Genomic DNA, 17,816 nt, shown 5'->3' with positions numbered 1-17,816 from the left:
GTTAATAATTTGAAATACTACTTGCAGAGCCTCTGCATAGTGATTCTCAGTGTCAAGGTATTGTCCGCTCTGGAGCAATACACGCTAAACCCTGCTTGCATACTAGGATTTGGGCCATTGGATTCCATTGAGTCTCTTAGATGTTGATGGACCTATTTAGCAAACAGTTTAATACACACATCTAGTAACATTGCAACATTGGCTCTCACTAGCATGAATGTGAGAGCTAAAGGGGACAGGTGGCTGTGGCAACGTTACTTAAAAGAACGTTAGTGGGTTGAATTGAATACTTTACGGGACACCTCCCGTTTGTTATTCTGAAATTCTGCAATTTACCTGTGAGCAGTTCCTTTCTAGAATCTTAGATTCGAGATATTTTTTTTTTTTGCCCTAAAGGGGTCTTGGATATTCATATGAAACATCTTGTCCTGATGATGGTCTCATAGATACACCTCACAAGACACTGACATGTCTACCCTGTAACCCATTTCTTTTTAGTTTGTTAAATATTAAAATCTGGAGATTTTGTTTGTCTAGGACACTCTCCAAACCATATGTCCTTAAGAATAGGTTAATGAACATTCAGTAGTGAAATCTAAAGAAAGTATTTCTTCATGTTGAACCCCTAACAAAACTATTTGTCTTTGATTTGAAATGAAAAAAGATTTCAGAGATAAGCCTGGTTGTGTTGATATATTTCTCTACTTAAATAATATAGACTCTAATGCTTTGAATTTGTTTAGTTTCGTCATGATTAAATGTTCAAGGAGTAATTATTTTAAAGTGGCATTTTAAAAATTGTAATCAAAAACACAACTTTACCGTTAAATAGGGTTTTCATTCAATTACCAAAGATACTAAACATGACAGAGCTGTCTGTTCTCAATTGGAAATTCTAGCTCATTAAATGTAATAAGGAATATCCAATGTTATCCTATGGGAGGGATTGGCCTCACAGTAGTGAAAAATTAATGTAGGTGTTTTTCACTACTAGGACATGCAAAACTAAAAAGTACATGTCCTACCTTTTAATTACAAGGCACCCCGCCCTAGAGCTTCCTAGGGCCTACCTTAGGGGTGACTTGTATGTAATAAAAAGGGAGAGTAGGCCTTTGCAAGGAGATTTTATTGACAAGTCGACATGGCAGTTTAAAATTGCTTTCAGCCTGCAGTGGCAGGCCTGGGACATGTTTGAAGGTGCTACTTAAGTGGCCCGCTGGTAGCATTTATTTTACAGGCCCTGGGTATATGATACACCACTCTACGAGGGACTTATAAGTATATTTAATATGCCAATTGGGTATAAGCCAATCTAACCATGTTTTAGTGGAGTGAGCACAAGCCCTTTAGCACTGGTTAGCGGGGAAAATGCATAATCCTAAAGCCAACAAAAGCAGTTTCAGCAAAATGGAGGAGGAGAGGCAAAATGTTGGGGGAAGACCACCCTATGGCTGTCTGGTCTAACAGGTGAACACACACATTAGGATAACGATCTCACAGCTGAGGGACTTATTTATGTTATAACCAATCCCTGACATTGGCTCCCTACCCCAGGACACAAAAACAAATCTAAATCTTTGCAGCTTGAATGGCCGTGTCCAAACCCATCACACATTATTTGTAGTCCCCTCTCTGAGATATGGCTATGACTCTGGATAACCTAGTTCATTGGCTTTCTGGTTCTCAGATCCAGGTTCTAAGGTGTGCACATCAGACTTTTTAATTAAGGTCACTTTTGTCCATTTTTTTTTTTAAGTCCTCACCGTTATTCTGGTGAAGAGCTTTGGTATCATTGATATTTTGAACCTTGCTTTAAACTCTCAGGAATTCCATGGACAAGATCATTGAATAATTTCCTGTGTTTTTCTTCATAGCTGCTTGACTCACTTCTAACTAAGGCAGTTATTAGTAGGTTTAGTTGACATTTTCACTATGCCAGAGTAATTTTGGGTATTTAACATTATTCTTATGTAAAAATATGGTATTATGATGCATTGTGTTATTACCCATCATTTGTGGTAAAACGAACGCACAGGAACAACGCAAACATCTGAATGTAAGCAGCTTGTTTTTGCACAATATTTTTAGTGGGAAATGTAATCTTGCATCCAAAGTGGGAGCAAAGAAAAAATCTGCGCTAAAAGACAGCGTGAAATAACTGTTTAAATGTTTGTGTAATTAAAAAAAAAAATAATGGCTAAAAGCAAATTATGGGAGTGTAGCACACTAGTTATTAGTAGGGATTGTCTATTTAGTTCAAAGAACTACACGGGATGGGTCCTTATTCTAGCGCATTTTGAACCTTGACCTAGGTCCAGTTTCAAGCCCAGTTGCCAATTTGTTAAATGCTCATGTCACAGGGTACAGATATCCTGGCTGCTCTTATCATGGCCTTCTTACAGGACCATACCGCGGTATTCCTAGTTTTTTGCCTTGAGCTGCACCCTCCAATTCTCCAATTCAAAATTACTTCATTTAAACCTTTCATAAAAATACTTTCAGAATTTATAACTACTTCGGAGTCTCACTGCCTCACTTGTTTGGGTTGTTAATTTGCATGTTTTCCTATTGTGAAAAAGTTTAATGTGAGATGCATGGGCCCTCATACCTCTCCCCTATTAATGACTGTGCATCATTTCTATTAATTTAATCTACCCAAAAGAAACTGGAGTAAATGCATGGAAGATCAGCTTGAGCACATAAGAGTAATACTAGTCACCAACAATAACCAATAACTTTGGACTAACCATCAACCTTGGGTTCTGGAGCAGCATGCTGCCCGATATAAAGCACTATATAAATGCAATGCAGTGTATTTTTCTCTTCATAGAGTTGCCATGCTGAAATCTGCTAGGAAAACATGCAACCTAAATTTGCCTGATCTATTGTAGGTTGGAAAACATTCCCTACATCCTATATACCACCAAATGCATTTACCCTGTGCAGGGAGCACGGGCTCTGCAAAGACAGTTGTCTCAACGGAGTGACCATAAATACTATTTGGAAATGAGAGTTCCCATTTAACTAGAGCACATGTGGCTATGCCTGCTTATCAGACAACAGGAACTGCAAACCTCAAAACATGAGATGTCTATAGAAAAGAAAACCAAAAACACTGAAAAAGATGGGATTCCTTATGGTAGAGATTAAACGTATCGATTATCAACTCCTTACAGGCTGGTTTATAGGTAATACATGCCAGCATGAAAAAGTTGTGTGCCTAAAGTGAGTGTAAATGATAAAAGTGGCTGATAGTAATCAAATGCCATGATACCCAGAAATTTGGTAAGCCGTAGCATGTTCGCAAATTTGAATGGGTTTTGGTCGCCTGATCAAAGACCGACCAAGGCTTGAACCAAAGACTGTAATAATTTAGATGACTAAAACGCTAAATGTGCATCACTAGATGTAGCTTGTGATGGGGTCTGTCTGTTCTCTGAGCAATAGCACAGGTCCTCAAAAAGCTCACAATCAAACCGCTTGGGCAACATTCATTAGGAGTAGATATTGTATAGGGGATGACCTCGACGTCTTAAATCAGAAACCAAGATTGAGTCTTGGCAGAGGTTCCTTAGTTGAAAATAGGATGCTCGGTCTTGAATGGATTAACTTTTCAGTGGCTCTTGGTCACCCAAGATTGAATACCGAGACTGCATTCCATCAGTTAGATGTCTGAAATGGCACAACATGAAAAACATTGGTGTCGCTGACGGAAATTGTCAATACTACTGCTATTATGTTCATATTTTTCGAATCATGACATTGGTATGGCTTGTAAACAATCACAAGTTACCACAGCAGCTGTTGGCAATCACCCTTTTGGGCTACCCCTTTGCTCCTCACTTTATCAGTCTTAATCGTTAATTGAAAGGCATGAATCCTTATAGGCTATATATGCTTATGATATACAGACTCCCTGCTCTGAAAGAATAGGCACCAAAATACTTCTGTTGACCCCGAGGAGTGGCATGTTGCTGGTCGCTGTGGTCTGTAGTACAGCACTCGCTCCCCCATACATGGCATAGCAAAAATGCTGTCACACCCACGTATGGCTCGATAAGGAACAATCTGTGCCATGCTCCTCCACAACTTCTCGAGCCAAATACCTTCTGCCCCGCTGTACAAAACTGCCATTAGCTTCCACCTCTCCATTCAGGGTAACATTTCTCATGCGTCCATAACACCTTCTTTCAACTAACTTCATTTCTTTTGACTGTAAATTGCGTCATTAAGGTAGTTCGCCTCTTGGTTCTAACAAAGGATCTCTTGTTGCTCACTCACTACAATCTGACCCCAAAGTAATAAAAAGAGAGCTAAAGCAAATGCATTTAAAATGACACGAACATGACTAACAACCCTAATAACTTTCCTTGAGCAAGGGATGTGCATTTCCTGTAGTCTCCTTCTGGGTTTGTACAGAGGGAATGTACTGCTGCACCTTCCCTCAGCTGGGGAAAAACTAAAGTAAGTTACCTATACATATGTCTTTATGTGAATATTCAGCTGTCTGTCTCTTGCCTCGCCACATCCAGGTGAAATTGTAATCTTTATTTGGCTAATATTTGTATTCAGGAGCGACACAAATCTCCTTCGGAAAATTTCATGGATTCTCATTCGCAAACATTGCGGTGTATTACAGAACCTTCACAGGAGGCATGTGGTCCTCAATTCAGCCACAGTAATCAGTGGATCACACTGAGCCTCCGAGTTGTATAGATCCTGGTGAATTTTGAAAGTGAAGAGGCATGATCCATCCCTGAGCCATGCATTATTTATCCACATTTATGGGGAGCAACGACCAGTAGAATCAAGAGGAACTCCATTCTTTGATTGAGTTTAGTTTATACAGAGACTGAAGCTAGAGCAGTTTATAGCACATGTAAAGAGTACTGTAGGAAGTCTAAATAATTCTGCTATATTTCTTTTGTAAAACATCCCACCAGTCTATTTTGTTGAAGGAGCAGACTGTTTAGTAAATTAGGATTACCAGCCTATTTTTTCCATATGCTTTCATGAATTGGACAATTGAGTATCCAATTGATTTTTGGAACCAACTAAGTTAGATGCATCCATCTTCGCAACTTTGACAGAGGGTTAAGATGTTTACATCAAGCTTACAAGCCACTTGTGATCCCATTAAAGTAATCTGAAGGCACTTCTCTGCTGCCAATACATCTATCTTTGTAAAATGGATGTCAATTCAAAATGAGTAGAAGATTTCTGTGCAAACTCAAAGCTAGCTCTTGATTTTGGCAGCGGCCTGCTACCTTTAAAGTCACTGAAGGGCACTTAGTATTCCTTGTATTACTGTGGATAGCTACCATCAATTCAGTTTTTAAAATATTGTCATTGCGTTTTTTCTCCACAGGTTCCCAAGTTGCTGGGTATCCTCGCCGTCATGCAGAGGGCCCAGAAGCCAGATATGTCAGCTTAAAAAGGACAATGTCCAACAGCTGTGTGAGTTTACTTGTTTTCCTTGGAGATTTTCTGCTGGGCTCTTCTCCCCCTTGGCTTTGTGGTTTCTAGTGCATAAAGGTTTTGTATTGAAGATTTGATGCTTCTGAAGAAAGCCTTTCCTTGCGCAATGCTTTCATTGACTGAATTCACTTTAAAGTCATCCGATTGGCATATTAAATACTCATGCTCCTAATCCAGAGGAATACCACACTATTCTGTACATGAATATCCTTAGTAGAGCTCTACCGAAAATCAGAGTAGTTAGTTTAAGGGCATGCTTATCACATATCTTGGAAAAGGTTACAGGCTAGATCTGAAATAACAGCATTCCTCTCCTGAACCAAATTCTTCTAAGAACCCTTATGAAATATAAAGACTTTGAAACCCTAGAGAGCCCACTAGTCCAACAAAGCTGAAATTTTCAGATCCTCTTAGCTAGTCCGATAAGTGAATACAGCATACTGCTTAGTCCTGGGAACAGAATTAAAGGTTTCATCCCAACACTTCTATAATCCTTAGTTGCACTCTGGTTTATGATACATGCTGAGGGAATAGTTGCATAGTTTTTTTTTTTTTTCTAGGTCAATTCTTCTCCCGCAAAAACCCCGTCTCAGTTCAGCTCTTCATTGGAAGTCTGTAATTCGAGTTTTTAGAGAGTCCCATTCAAAAAGAACTAAAATGGAGCAGTTGTCAAGAATCCCAAAATTGACTCTTGTGACATAGGTCATTTTGAAATTTAGGAATGTCAATAGTGACTTTAAATTTACATATATTGAGTCTGATGAAACTACCATTTTTTTGTTCAGTACATACATTGGACTTTGCGGAAGCCCTCTTCAATCCGTAATCTTACCTTGCAACATGTCAATCACATCTTGGATCAGCTATGGAACTATTTTAAGCTTACAGTCCTACTTTTTGCTCTTTTGGTGTATCTTTCTGTGCCTTAACAATTGCTTTTATTGGCATGCAAGAGGGGCTAGTTCATATCCGAAAAGTACACTCAATCGCATTTTTTGTATGATTCAATTTTTTATCTCATACTTGCATTGTATACAAAACACAAACCTTTTTTGTTATCCTATTTTAAGGCAAGGCACACAAGTTCACTTTGTAGGAAAATAAGGTAATCTCTATGGACACCTGGGGACTCTACCTCTAAGTTTAATTAAAAATGACTTTAACCACATGCAGCCACCGAGTAACTGATGAGATTGATTTTGCTCAGCAGCTCCTCTGATCCTGCTGCAGGGCCAATGCTGAAAAAAACAAACATTCAATGTACCTGGCTGCTATTACAAAACCAACAGGTCTCACTTATGAATGGAAATGCAAGTCAGAACTACTACTTTGCCATTTCTTATTTTAATGATGGAAAGGTGATCAGTCCATGTTCCCTTAACGTAAGCTACTCAGACTGAAAACCTGTTTGTTCCTGTTCCTCGATAACCGCAATCATCAGTCTGCAATTCCTCTATAATCCTACTGAGATTAACCTGGTCCACTACTTTACTTCAAGGGGATGTACTCCTAGACTTAACCTCTACTTTTTGGTCTTGTTTCATCTGCAATTGCCTTAATATGGACCTTAACTTTTCAACATCTGGGGCCTCATGTAGGTAGCCAAATACCGGTCGGTAACGGCCGATTTTCGGTAATTATACCGTTACCGACCGGTATTTTGGCCATTGGTATGTAGGGGGACAAACTTTGCTTTCGGAATTTACCGAATCTGTAAAATTACCGATTCGGTAATAATACCGAATCGGTAATGTTACCGAATCGGTAACTTTTCCGAATCGGTAATTTTACCGATTCGGTAAATTCCGAAAGCAAAATCGAGATGTAGGGGGAGTGTGTGTGTGTGTTTAAGAGTCGGTATTTACCACCAACTTATAGTTGGTGGTAAATAATGAATGTATGTGTGAATGCATTTTTACGCGCGTAGCAGTGTGCAATGTGGCATACATACATGCCCTTAGGGCATGTATGTGTGCCACATGTGCACACATGGCCGAATCAGGGGTGCAACAGGGTGTCAATGTGACACCCTGCCACCCTTGTATGTGTTCCCCCCCATTACCGAATCGGTATTTACCGATTCGGTAATGAGGCATACCTTCCCATCAATGGGAAGGTATGCCTCATTACCGATTCGGTAAATACCGATTAGGTAATTACCGACTAGTAACGATTCGGTAAAAAATACCGACTCATTACCTACATACCAGTTACCACTTCTAAAATACCGATTCGGTATCGTTCGGTATTTTAGAAGTGGTAACTGGTATGCTACCTACATGAGGCCCCTGATGTTTGTCCAACTTTACATTGAGCCCCCTCTGTTATCTCAAGAACTCTAGAGTACTTTTTATTTTCCTTAGCACAGGAACCTATTGAGTGATACACATACTTGCCAGTTTATAGATGTTTCTTTCACATTTGGTCAGTTTTTGCTGTTGTATTTAGCTTTCAAACTATGACTACAAAATATGATTTTCACTAAATTGATTTTCCTGGTGACTAATTTGCTGTCCAGAGCAATCGTAGTTTGGCTGGAAGTAAATATGGACTCTGAAAAAGTGTCTCGGTGGGGTGCATTCCTTCAGCATGGTTTCATCTGCATAATACATTGAGGAGTTTTCCAATAACCTCTTGAGTCAGTCTGTATCTTGAACTACTTGTAATGTACATTAACTAATGGGCCTACTCTGCTCCTGGTTGTCAGTCAAGTGATTGACATGTGCTATTTTAGTGCCCTATGCCAAAGTTAGCTCTTAATTTGGGAAGTGGGAATCGTTAAAAAGTTTATATAGCCTGTCTGTTCACATCCCAAGACCAGTCTTGCAGGAGCTCTGCTCAGTCCCTGGTAGCTATGGGACAAACAGCAGGCAATTCCCCAGAGAAATTCATGTTAAGCTCAAGAAGTTCTAAGATGTTCAAGTCAAATCAATACAATAAAAATCGTGTACCAATTTAGAAAGAATATTCCAATCCATTTTTAAAGTTTTAAGGCTAAGAGCACCTGTAAAAAGCCTTTAAAGAGATTCGTTTTTTAATGACTGGTACCTCGGTTCGATTTCAGGCTTACCGTGATGGAGACTATGTCTAATACACAAGCAGGTCATCTTGGTCAAAGTTTGTACCTTCTGACGTAGACTGTGATGAAGATCAAAGTCTTCCAGTGAGGCATTATACAAATCTAAAGCCAGCAATGGTCATTAGAAGTCCTGTTAATGCCATTTATTTTGAAACCAAAAGCTCAGACTGGGAAGAGCCTGGCCTTCCTAGCTGCTGCGGTCACTTAAATATGGGGCCACATTTGCTTTCTTGCCTGGGCCAAGGTTTTAACTTCAGACTTTGGGTCATATTATTGGTTGTCAAAATCCTACAGCAAGCATAGATGGAAGCTGTAGCTGTGTAAGGCTCCTTGAGTCTGGATACATTTCTGTAAGGTCCAGCTAAATCGATTTCAGTGTGGCAAAAATCACATAGCGGGAAGAACAGAGTTTTCTTACCCTACTTGGGTGCGACCTCCATGGGCAAACTTGACACCTTGCCTCAATCCTCTTTTGTCCAGCTGCTAAAAAGGTTTCTTCCCATCTCTCAATGCATACTTCCAGGCACCAAGTTTGTCTTCAGCCAGGGCTCCCCTCAGTGGTCAGCTGGGCCTGTTTGAAGTCATGAGTCCTTTTCCTTTCAAGTCCCTGGAGCAGGCTAAAATGTCAGCCACTTGACTCTTGCAGAGCAGCTCTACTCTGTAGGTGTTAGCATTAGCCAGAGGTGCTCAAGTTCTTTCCATCTAGCAAGGCTGTCTTCTTGAAGTGTCTTCCCAGTTCCAGTGGAGAGGTGCCAGATTTGTCCTGTGCACTTTCCAGTGTTGGACACATTTTTCACTTACTTTGGACTACTTTCTCACACTAAGCACACCTCCTTCAACAGCACTTTCCCTTTGTGTTACTATAAAAGTTCCTAGAAGCTATAAATGCAATATAAGTTCTCTGTTTTCACTGTATGATACATATAGGCGAAATCTGCCCTAAAGTGCAGTTTTATTCCACTTAGGCCTACAGAGTCCAGCAAGATGTCAAACCCTCTGAAATTTTGGTTGGAAGCTGTGATGTCAGCTAGGGGTGTAGCGAAGGCCCTCAAAGGAGCTCTTTTGAAAGGAAACTTGATAGAGCCATTTTGGATTGTCCTAGAATGCTGTGCAGGAGTGTTGGAACCAAGGTGAAGGCATGATGTGGCATGCAAAGATTGGCCACTGGGTGCCTGGCATCTAGAACCTTCCACCCCACTTAAAAAATGCTGACGATGCTGCATGTGGTTAGAGCTTACCCCCAAGATCAAAACGAGGCCAAGATGAAAATAATGTTACACCCCCCCCCCCTCCCCCCGGGGGCGAGATGTATTGCTTTACATGTTTGACCATTCTAACAGTCCAAAAGAAAAAAGTGAAATGCGCTCTGCAGTTTTCAGCTATCATTCACCCGGGGTGGGCCAGGGGCCAGCATCTTTATTTTATTTACTGGGGAGGGGGGGCATGCATGGGGTCCCAACCCCTGAATGTTTACCACTTCTGGGGCCCCCATCTCTCTGGGGGCTGGTGCAACAAAGAAAAAGCTTATTTGGGGCTACTGAGGGCAGAGCAGGATTCCAGAACCCAGAAGACGGAGCCGCACAACTATACTCCGTGCCTTTGGAGCCCCATCTTTGGAACACATCTTTGAATATAAATGCTTTATAAATCTTGTTGAAAAATCCCTCAATGCTTATATTTATAATGGTTGCATATGAACATTGTTATTGGATTTAATGGTGGTATGTTGGTACTGTATAACATGAAGGTTATTGTTGTTAATGTGGTGAAACTGACAGTCAGTAGGCCTGTGTTGTATATATTGATGTCCAGACCCATTGACAAAGCCAACTAGCCTGCCTTATAAATAATGATGCCCTGTTATATTATGATGGTACATCTGGTCTAAGAGGCCCTGGGGGGCAAAGGGGGGTAATATGGCATGAGGGGGTCACCAAAGGTATTTCCATCTACCTGATATATATATTTGTAATTTAATGGATAGTATTTAGGTGTGTGTGGCTCTGTGTGTGTGTGTGTGTGGCTCTGTGTGTGTGTGTGTGTGTAAAAAATGTACTTTTCCTTGTTGGGGGAAAAAAAAGCATTGACTATACTATCATATCAATATTGTTGCGTGCCAGTAAATTATGATTGCTAACGCCGACCACCTCACCCGGAAAGGCTTTTGACTTCTGCTACGCTACCCTGAGAGAGTCCAGTGCCACAACGGGGTTCTTGGGTCCCAGTAATACAACTATTGTGGCCCTATTACTTGTGAATGACTCCCATCCTGAACAACTATTAACCCAATTGCTTACAAGATTGGTTTCTGCAGATCACAGGTGTGAGACCCGCCTGCTCCAATTCTGTATTTTTATACAGAAAAAAAAAAAAAACTAAGCACCGTTGTATTGGGTGATAGCACTTGTCTCAATGTTCCAAATGACAGTGTGCTAATCAATGGTTCACAAAAATGAAGATGACTAATCGTGTAATAGTAGTGAGTGTGGAATCTTGAAAGCTGCATCTAGACTTTACTATATTGAAAATCTTGTCTGGATGTCCATCAGCAGTCTTGTACTACTTTTTCAGCAGTATAAAATTGGTGTGTCCTTAGATTGGTTCTTTTGTGTGTGTGTGTGTTGGGCGGGTGGGGGGGGGGGGGAGGGGCAGCGTTTATAGGGTGCTTCAAGGGCCTCTATGCTCCCCTGTCTTGAGTATAGAAAATGGGGCATTTGGGACAGACGGAAATTAGAGATGTGTTTAGCTTCAGATAGTAATCATTTTTTTCTATTCTAGTCGAAAGAAAAGGCTGTCTGCAAGGTCTTAAGGTGTATCTATACTTGTTGCCCAACTTTAAAGCTCCTATTTTTGGCTTTTCCATCTCTCCTACTTTATGATCCATTGTTTAGAAGAACCATCCTTAGAGAGCGACACAAATGTAGACCTGATTGGTGCAACTGTGCTTCAAAATTTCGGTCTGTATATGGACTTTCCTCTGTGTCCTCTCAGGAACCAGGGTGTTGCTTTGCATACATATAGGTCAAGTGAACCATATTTGCAATTTTGAAAAGCTTTTAATGTCTTGTAACTTGTCAAGTCAAAATATGATTTCTTATGAAATGGTACTGGGTTCAAAGATTTAGACATTATGGGTTCAGAGTACTATATTTGATGGAACGTTATGTTAGTTGGCTTCGAAATATTATTTGACTTCTTGTATTTACTGTGATCTCCCTTGTTACTTGAAGAACTTCCTCCAGCGTCTGTTAGCAGAGAGTTTGCATGGGGCATATCATTTTGTCTCAAAGAATTTGAGATTGGTGAAGGCGAGCAGAGATGTAAAATTCCCTAAGAAATAATTTTAATTCAAAATCGGATGCCTGCATGAAAATACATAATGCCTATCAAGATGTAAATAAAATTTGTGTGTATATATATATATATATATTGAAGGAAGCATAGGCCATGATCAGAAGCAACCCTAAAACATTTCGGTCAATGAATGAGGATTAACTATTTGGACTGCTTCTGGGTCACATTACTGCAATTCTTGCCAGTCAACAAAATTGGTTGTCACATCCCATGGATATCTTGAGTGCATTGTGAGCTTGTAAATAAACTAATAGTTATAAGTCAGACAAACTGGTACCATGTTTAAGTGCTGCTTACATTCTATAGAAAACATAGGTTTCACAATGCTTCTTTTCAGTAAAATAAATATATTTGATGAACTGAAGTAGGCTCCTTTTGCAGTATTCTAGCCTGCAAAAAGTAAACCTGGATGTATTAATTGTCTGAGAACGCTAGGCAGATTGGATGGATCGGGGGTGAACCTGTGTCTTCGTCAACCACTATCCTTGCTCCGTACAATATCCATTATCTTGTCTGAGACCAATATACATTCTTGGTAGCAGCTAGCAAGAAATGTTAGAGGTTACAGAAGCACCAATTATGTATTTTTCCTTGAAGCTTATACAGCAATTTCTGCCACTGGTTACCAATATTTCGGTACTAGCGTTTAGGTAAAGCAGACGTATTTGTCATAATAAAGTAGAACATTTAAATAGTGGAACAAAATAATAAAGTAGAAATAAAGGAACCACGTTACGTGATATGATCGCTTTGAGGGACATTAATGCGGAGAATGCAAAAGGAAGTGTTTGGACGAAACACAAGTGCAGAAAATTAAAAAAAAAACTACAGTTTTGCAAAGGGAGCAAATAAGGAATGATACTACAATCGGGTCAGCAATGGACATGGGGGAGCTATGTTGTGGTGCCCTTGAGAAAAAAAACGATATCCTCAAATAAGAGTCTAGCAATTAGAAATGCTTCATCAAAGGAAGTAGAGGGGATAGTAGGCAGCAAGAATACACATGGAGGGGATGTGAGCTAGAGTCCCCAACGTTAAGCGATTTTATGAAAATACTTGAGGATCTGGTGGAAACAAGACAACGGGGTCAAGAAACATTCGAGTGGGGGATATCACCTCCAGAAAATAATAGAAAATTTAAACTGGAACTAATGGGAGCAGAAGATTTTGAAATAATAAACTTTACCTCTACTTTTTTTAATAGTACGTAACATCAGTAATGTCAGCCAAAACGGACTGATACCACATCATATATCACTCTATTTGTGATTATTTTTTTGTAGTGAACTTTTTACATACATTCAACAGGTGCTGCATTTTTATATTAAACCTTTGTTAGCAAATAATTTGTTATGCTTCTCTTTGTCTCCAAATCTGCTGAATGTTCACATAAAACAAAATCAATAGGTGACAAAAGCTATTACTTCCTTTACACTCTTGCTAATATTTTCCCTTTATTACATCGTGTTACCATTCTGAAAGAGCATTTCTGGAATGGTTTAGTGAGACTGAATTTTTTTTCTGATTTCAGTCTTTACTCTGGAAAATAGATTGCTTCCAAAACAGTTTATGGGAACTTTCACAAATCATTTTGGTAACATTTTATATGACTAAGGTTTTTTTTAATACCCCGATCATCTTTCGTATAATGCATGCATAGTATGTACATCCTAAAAGATGATGGTTTGCATTATTTTTATTTCCTAATACCTCCATCTTGTTTATGAGGTTTCATCGGCTTCAGAGGTCGTCTAGTTTTTCCTTCATATATTTTTTTGTATTAAAGTAACAGTGTAAAGAAAATACATTTTATTGGGCCCCTCTTTCCTTTCTATTTATTTTACTTGTACATTTTGTAAACAAGGATAATGTCATATGCTGAGGACTTGTTCTAGGCAATCCCTATTCTTTGCATGATGTTCCCCCGGATTGTTGCCCCATCTGTTTTTGCTGTATATAGAACTCTGTGCAATTTCCACTGATTAGCGGGTGACGTGCTGGTCTTCCCCCCCCCCCCCACCCCTTTTCACATGGTTGAATTGACATAACTGTAGCTAGCAGATTTAACTTACCTGGAGGTCCCTAGTATATGGTGCAGTATACCCAGGGTTTGTAGGTTAAATGCTAGAAGTGAACTGCAACATCTTTTGTGGCAGTGAAACCTGGCTTCAGGCCGACCATTGTAGCCTGACTGAAGCAGTTTTTAAACAGCAATTCAATCTGTCAAAATAAACCCTTTTGATAGGTCTAAATCTTCCTTTTATATATTGATTCAGCCTAGGGTAGGCTTTATAGCTGATTAGGCAAGGTGCAGGGTATGTAAAAGTAAGATCTGTGTAAACTTAATGTTACACATGTCATTACGGTGACTAATGCCTACAGCTATTTTCACAGTAGCAAATCTGGCTGTTCCATAGAGAATCACTGGGACACAATATTAGATTTAATAATTCTACACCCAGTAATTTCAGTCTTGGGCTCTTTGTAATATTTATTAAAAGTCCAACCCCCTAATAAATCAGATTTCTAATAAAATATTAAGTAAACTGTACTTTTAGAAACTTACTTTTTCCTGCCTAACGCCTCTGGAGGCTAATTTGCATTAGCCTTTAACTGAAACCTTCTCGGTGCTCATGCCCTGAATGAGGTGTGAAAACTGCTCCAAGAGCAGAGGTAAAGGCATGGATGTGGGTAGATGTTTATGTTCCTCTGGCAGGATGGTTATTTCGGGAGTCACAGGCAGATGTCAAATGACACCTGCACCGATTCTTTCATTGTTTTCCCTGTCAGCTAGGCTCCAATCACAGTGGGGAGTGTGCAGTCCCCTGAACTGTTTTGAAGTGACCACATAGAAGGTGTTGCTTATTTGCTAGGCCACACCTCTGGAATGGGCACACGAGCTCTGCAAAGGGGAGAAGGGCTCCACCACCTACGATTCAGGCAGAGAGGGGCACTGTGAGATAGTTCTCAATAGGGCACCCAGGAATGCTGCACAAGTGTGCAGGGTAAACCCTGGGATCATTTACCCCATTGGTAAGGGAGGAGTCAGCAGTCACCCCCACCCACAAGCTGGTGTCCTGTATAAATATGGCATCCCCAGTACCCTCCTCAGAACATTACTATACCTGAGGCAAATCAGCAGAGGGATTAACCTACAGTTTGAGACCTGAGAAGAGCCCTGAATGACAGGACCTGCTCTCTCTTGTACCCAGGACAAAGATGTGGATTCCAGGGGACACGAGGCTCACCTCCTGGTCAAGCTACAGAGAAACTACATGCTACAAGAGGACTTTCTTGAACTTTCCAGCTGACCAGTTCAAACTGTAACTGCCCTGGACCCTGCTGTTGGCCTCTGCTGCAGTGAGTCCTGACCCCCAAGTACTGTTGCTGACGTCTTGAAACCCGTGGCTTTGTGTAGGTGGACTTCTACCAACCCGGAAAACTAGGGGCATAGAAATGTTTGGCTCTAAAGACCTCTGGAGTACAGGGATAAACCTGTCATGCCAATCCAACCAAGATGCATTGCCGCTGAGCTGAAGGTTCAAGTGTCTCCTGCTGCAAGCTTTTTCTTAGCAGCAAATGCAATTTATTGGTGTCTCGTGGAGATTGTATCTGGTCTTGTGGAGCCCTCTTCGGCTATAGTCCAAGGCCTTGCCCAACTGGAGGCATCTGGGGTTGCTTGTTCAGGAAGGACCTGTCCTGCCAGTTTGGTCTGGCCTGCTTGTATTGGAGCAGGGTCAAGACAGATTTGCGTATGGTGAAGTCCAAACTGAGGTAGCATGGTGGGCAAAAGAATGATGGGTTTGAATGCTACCCTGAGTGATTAGACTTACTGCAGTCATTCCTTTCATCACCTTTTGTGTGTTTGAAATAAGAATTGTGGTCAAGAAAAAACGTTTTTGTACAAGTTGCATACAGAAAGTGATGTTCTGTTGAGCTTTCCTACTGCACACCTTTTGGGTTAAGATTTATTTTGCCACTTGTGTTTCAAGCATGTGTTTTTTAATTTAAAAAATATATATTTTCCCAATTGCAAAGTTCACAAGCTTCCCTCCCCCTTTTAGTTTAAAGATATTTAAATTGAAAGTGTTTTTCTCCTGCATTATAGACAACATACTTTGGCTCTCACTCTTTAACCACTAACCCTTCTTCTGTTGTACTTTGCACTCAATATAATATTCTCTTAACCTACCCATCATGTTTGTTGAAACAGTACTATACTTCACCACCTCTCTTAACTGAAACTATTTTGAAGCAAAATATGTAGGAGTTCAGTGTATTGTTTTCATTTCTGGGAACATGTGTTTGGAATGGAGATTGCACTGGTGCACATATGGCGAAAATAAGGAAAACTGATTGCAAATAGGGATGAATTGTATTCAGGGATGCAAAATAGTTGTACATCTTTTACGTTAGCGTGCAGTGAGGCAATTGTGTAAAACTGTGAAAAGCACATTTAAATATTTTACGTATTGTTTCTCTTTTTTTTTCTTCTTCATAGCTCATTCACCAACCGCACTTGGACTCCAGCTTATGTTACACCGCTCCATGACACAGCTGCCAAGGAGTCACACTTAAGTTTCTTTTTTGCAGGGATACAAACTTAAAGATTTATTGTGCATTAAAATATCTGTGAAGATATTGTTTATTTAACAAACTTTGAAGACCATTTTTACATTCTGCTATGTATTGTTGGTCTTTAAGACGTTCTTATGAATTCTACATAAGTACTCCTGTATAGTTTAAAAAGTACACATTTTTGTATTGTCTGGAAATAGTCAACGTTAGCTGTGTATTTGTTAATTTATTTGTCATCAAAAAAGCACTTTTCCTAATGACTAGCAAAGGTGCACAATGTTTACAATTCTTTGTGAAATTATAGTATGTCATCCGTTACGTCTGTAAATTATTGCCATAAATTGCATTATTTGTATTTTGACTTAAATGCAACTCACAGTGCAACTCCCGATTTTTATCAGAGAAGTGTCAACATTAAATTCAAATGTTTTGAGTGAGCTGAATAAAATTTCATATACGGCAAGTAAATTTAGTATTCAACCGAAGTCTTCAAAAATGCACTGATGTCTTTGACGCTACCAATGTCCCCCTTCTGTGCACTATTTCATGCAACTGTCGGAACCAGCTTTACCAAGTGAGACGCCCTAATCCTTATATTATTCCCTCTTGACTGTAGTGCCACATCTTTATCTAAAATACTTTTGCTACCACTGAACAACATGCTTGTGTTCTGTTTGTGTAGAAGTTGTGTCTGACTGATGTGAGTGGAGTGCTGTAACCAATGTAATTTCACCACCATCTAAATGAAGATTCCAAGAAAGAGATCCTTCTTCAGTGTGATCCGACTGCTTCTGTTTAGTTTAGAGTATTAATATGGAAAACAAGACGGCAAAACCACAAACGTCTTTACAACGAAACAGTCTTTGCCACGAACGACGTTTTTAACCATGAGTATACCTTAAGCACAAATTGCCTTAGAGCGAATTTCGTTGTAAAGGCATTTACGTGGTAAAAAATGAATTTTGCACGTAAGTATTTAATGTGTTTTATGTATATATTAGGGTGGGTGCGGTGAATTCGGTGGTAATGGTAATTTTAGTGTACAAGTTGGGTATGAGCTTTGGGATGGCAATGTTATGTTTAGGGTACGAATGGGTTTTTGGGTGGCAAGAGTGTTTTTATGGTTTAGGGTGGGTATGGATTTTTTGGTGGTAAGGGTAATTTTAGGGTGGGTATAGGTTTTTGGGTGGCAAGGGTAATTTTAGGGTGGGTATGGGGTTTTGGGTGCAAGGGTATTTTTAGTGTTAAAGGTGAGTATCGGTTTTTGGGTGGCAAGGGTAATTTTAGGTTTAGGGTGTGATGGGGTTTTGGGTGGAAAGGGTCATTT

The 17,816-nt window shown here is 39.9% G+C and overlaps 1 protein-coding gene across 4 annotated transcripts in view; it reads left to right on the top strand.

Moving 5' to 3' along the window:
* Positions 1–17,162, top strand: part of LHX8 (LIM homeobox 8) — a 133,565-nt gene extending 116,403 nt beyond the window's left edge. For all 4 annotated transcript variants that reach the window (XM_085602268.1, XM_085602269.1, XM_085602267.1 and 1 more), the window contains 2 exons: positions 5,369–5,457; positions 16,413–17,162. In XM_085602268.1, the coding sequence (XP_085458394.1) occupies positions 5,369–5,457; positions 16,413–16,463 (140 nt within the window). In that variant the 3' untranslated portion in view covers positions 16,464–17,162. The remainder of the gene's footprint in view (positions 1–5,368; positions 5,458–16,412) is intronic.
* Positions 17,163–17,816: the final 654 nt, after the last annotated feature.

Source organism: Triturus cristatus, chromosome 4_2 (assembly GCF_964204655.1).
Source record: "Triturus cristatus chromosome 4_2, aTriCri1.1, whole genome shotgun sequence".
NCBI lineage: Eukaryota > Metazoa > Chordata > Amphibia > Caudata > Salamandridae > Triturus > Triturus cristatus.
The sequence above is the reverse complement of the archived record's forward strand: the minus strand, read 5'-3'. Positions and strand labels throughout refer to the sequence as shown.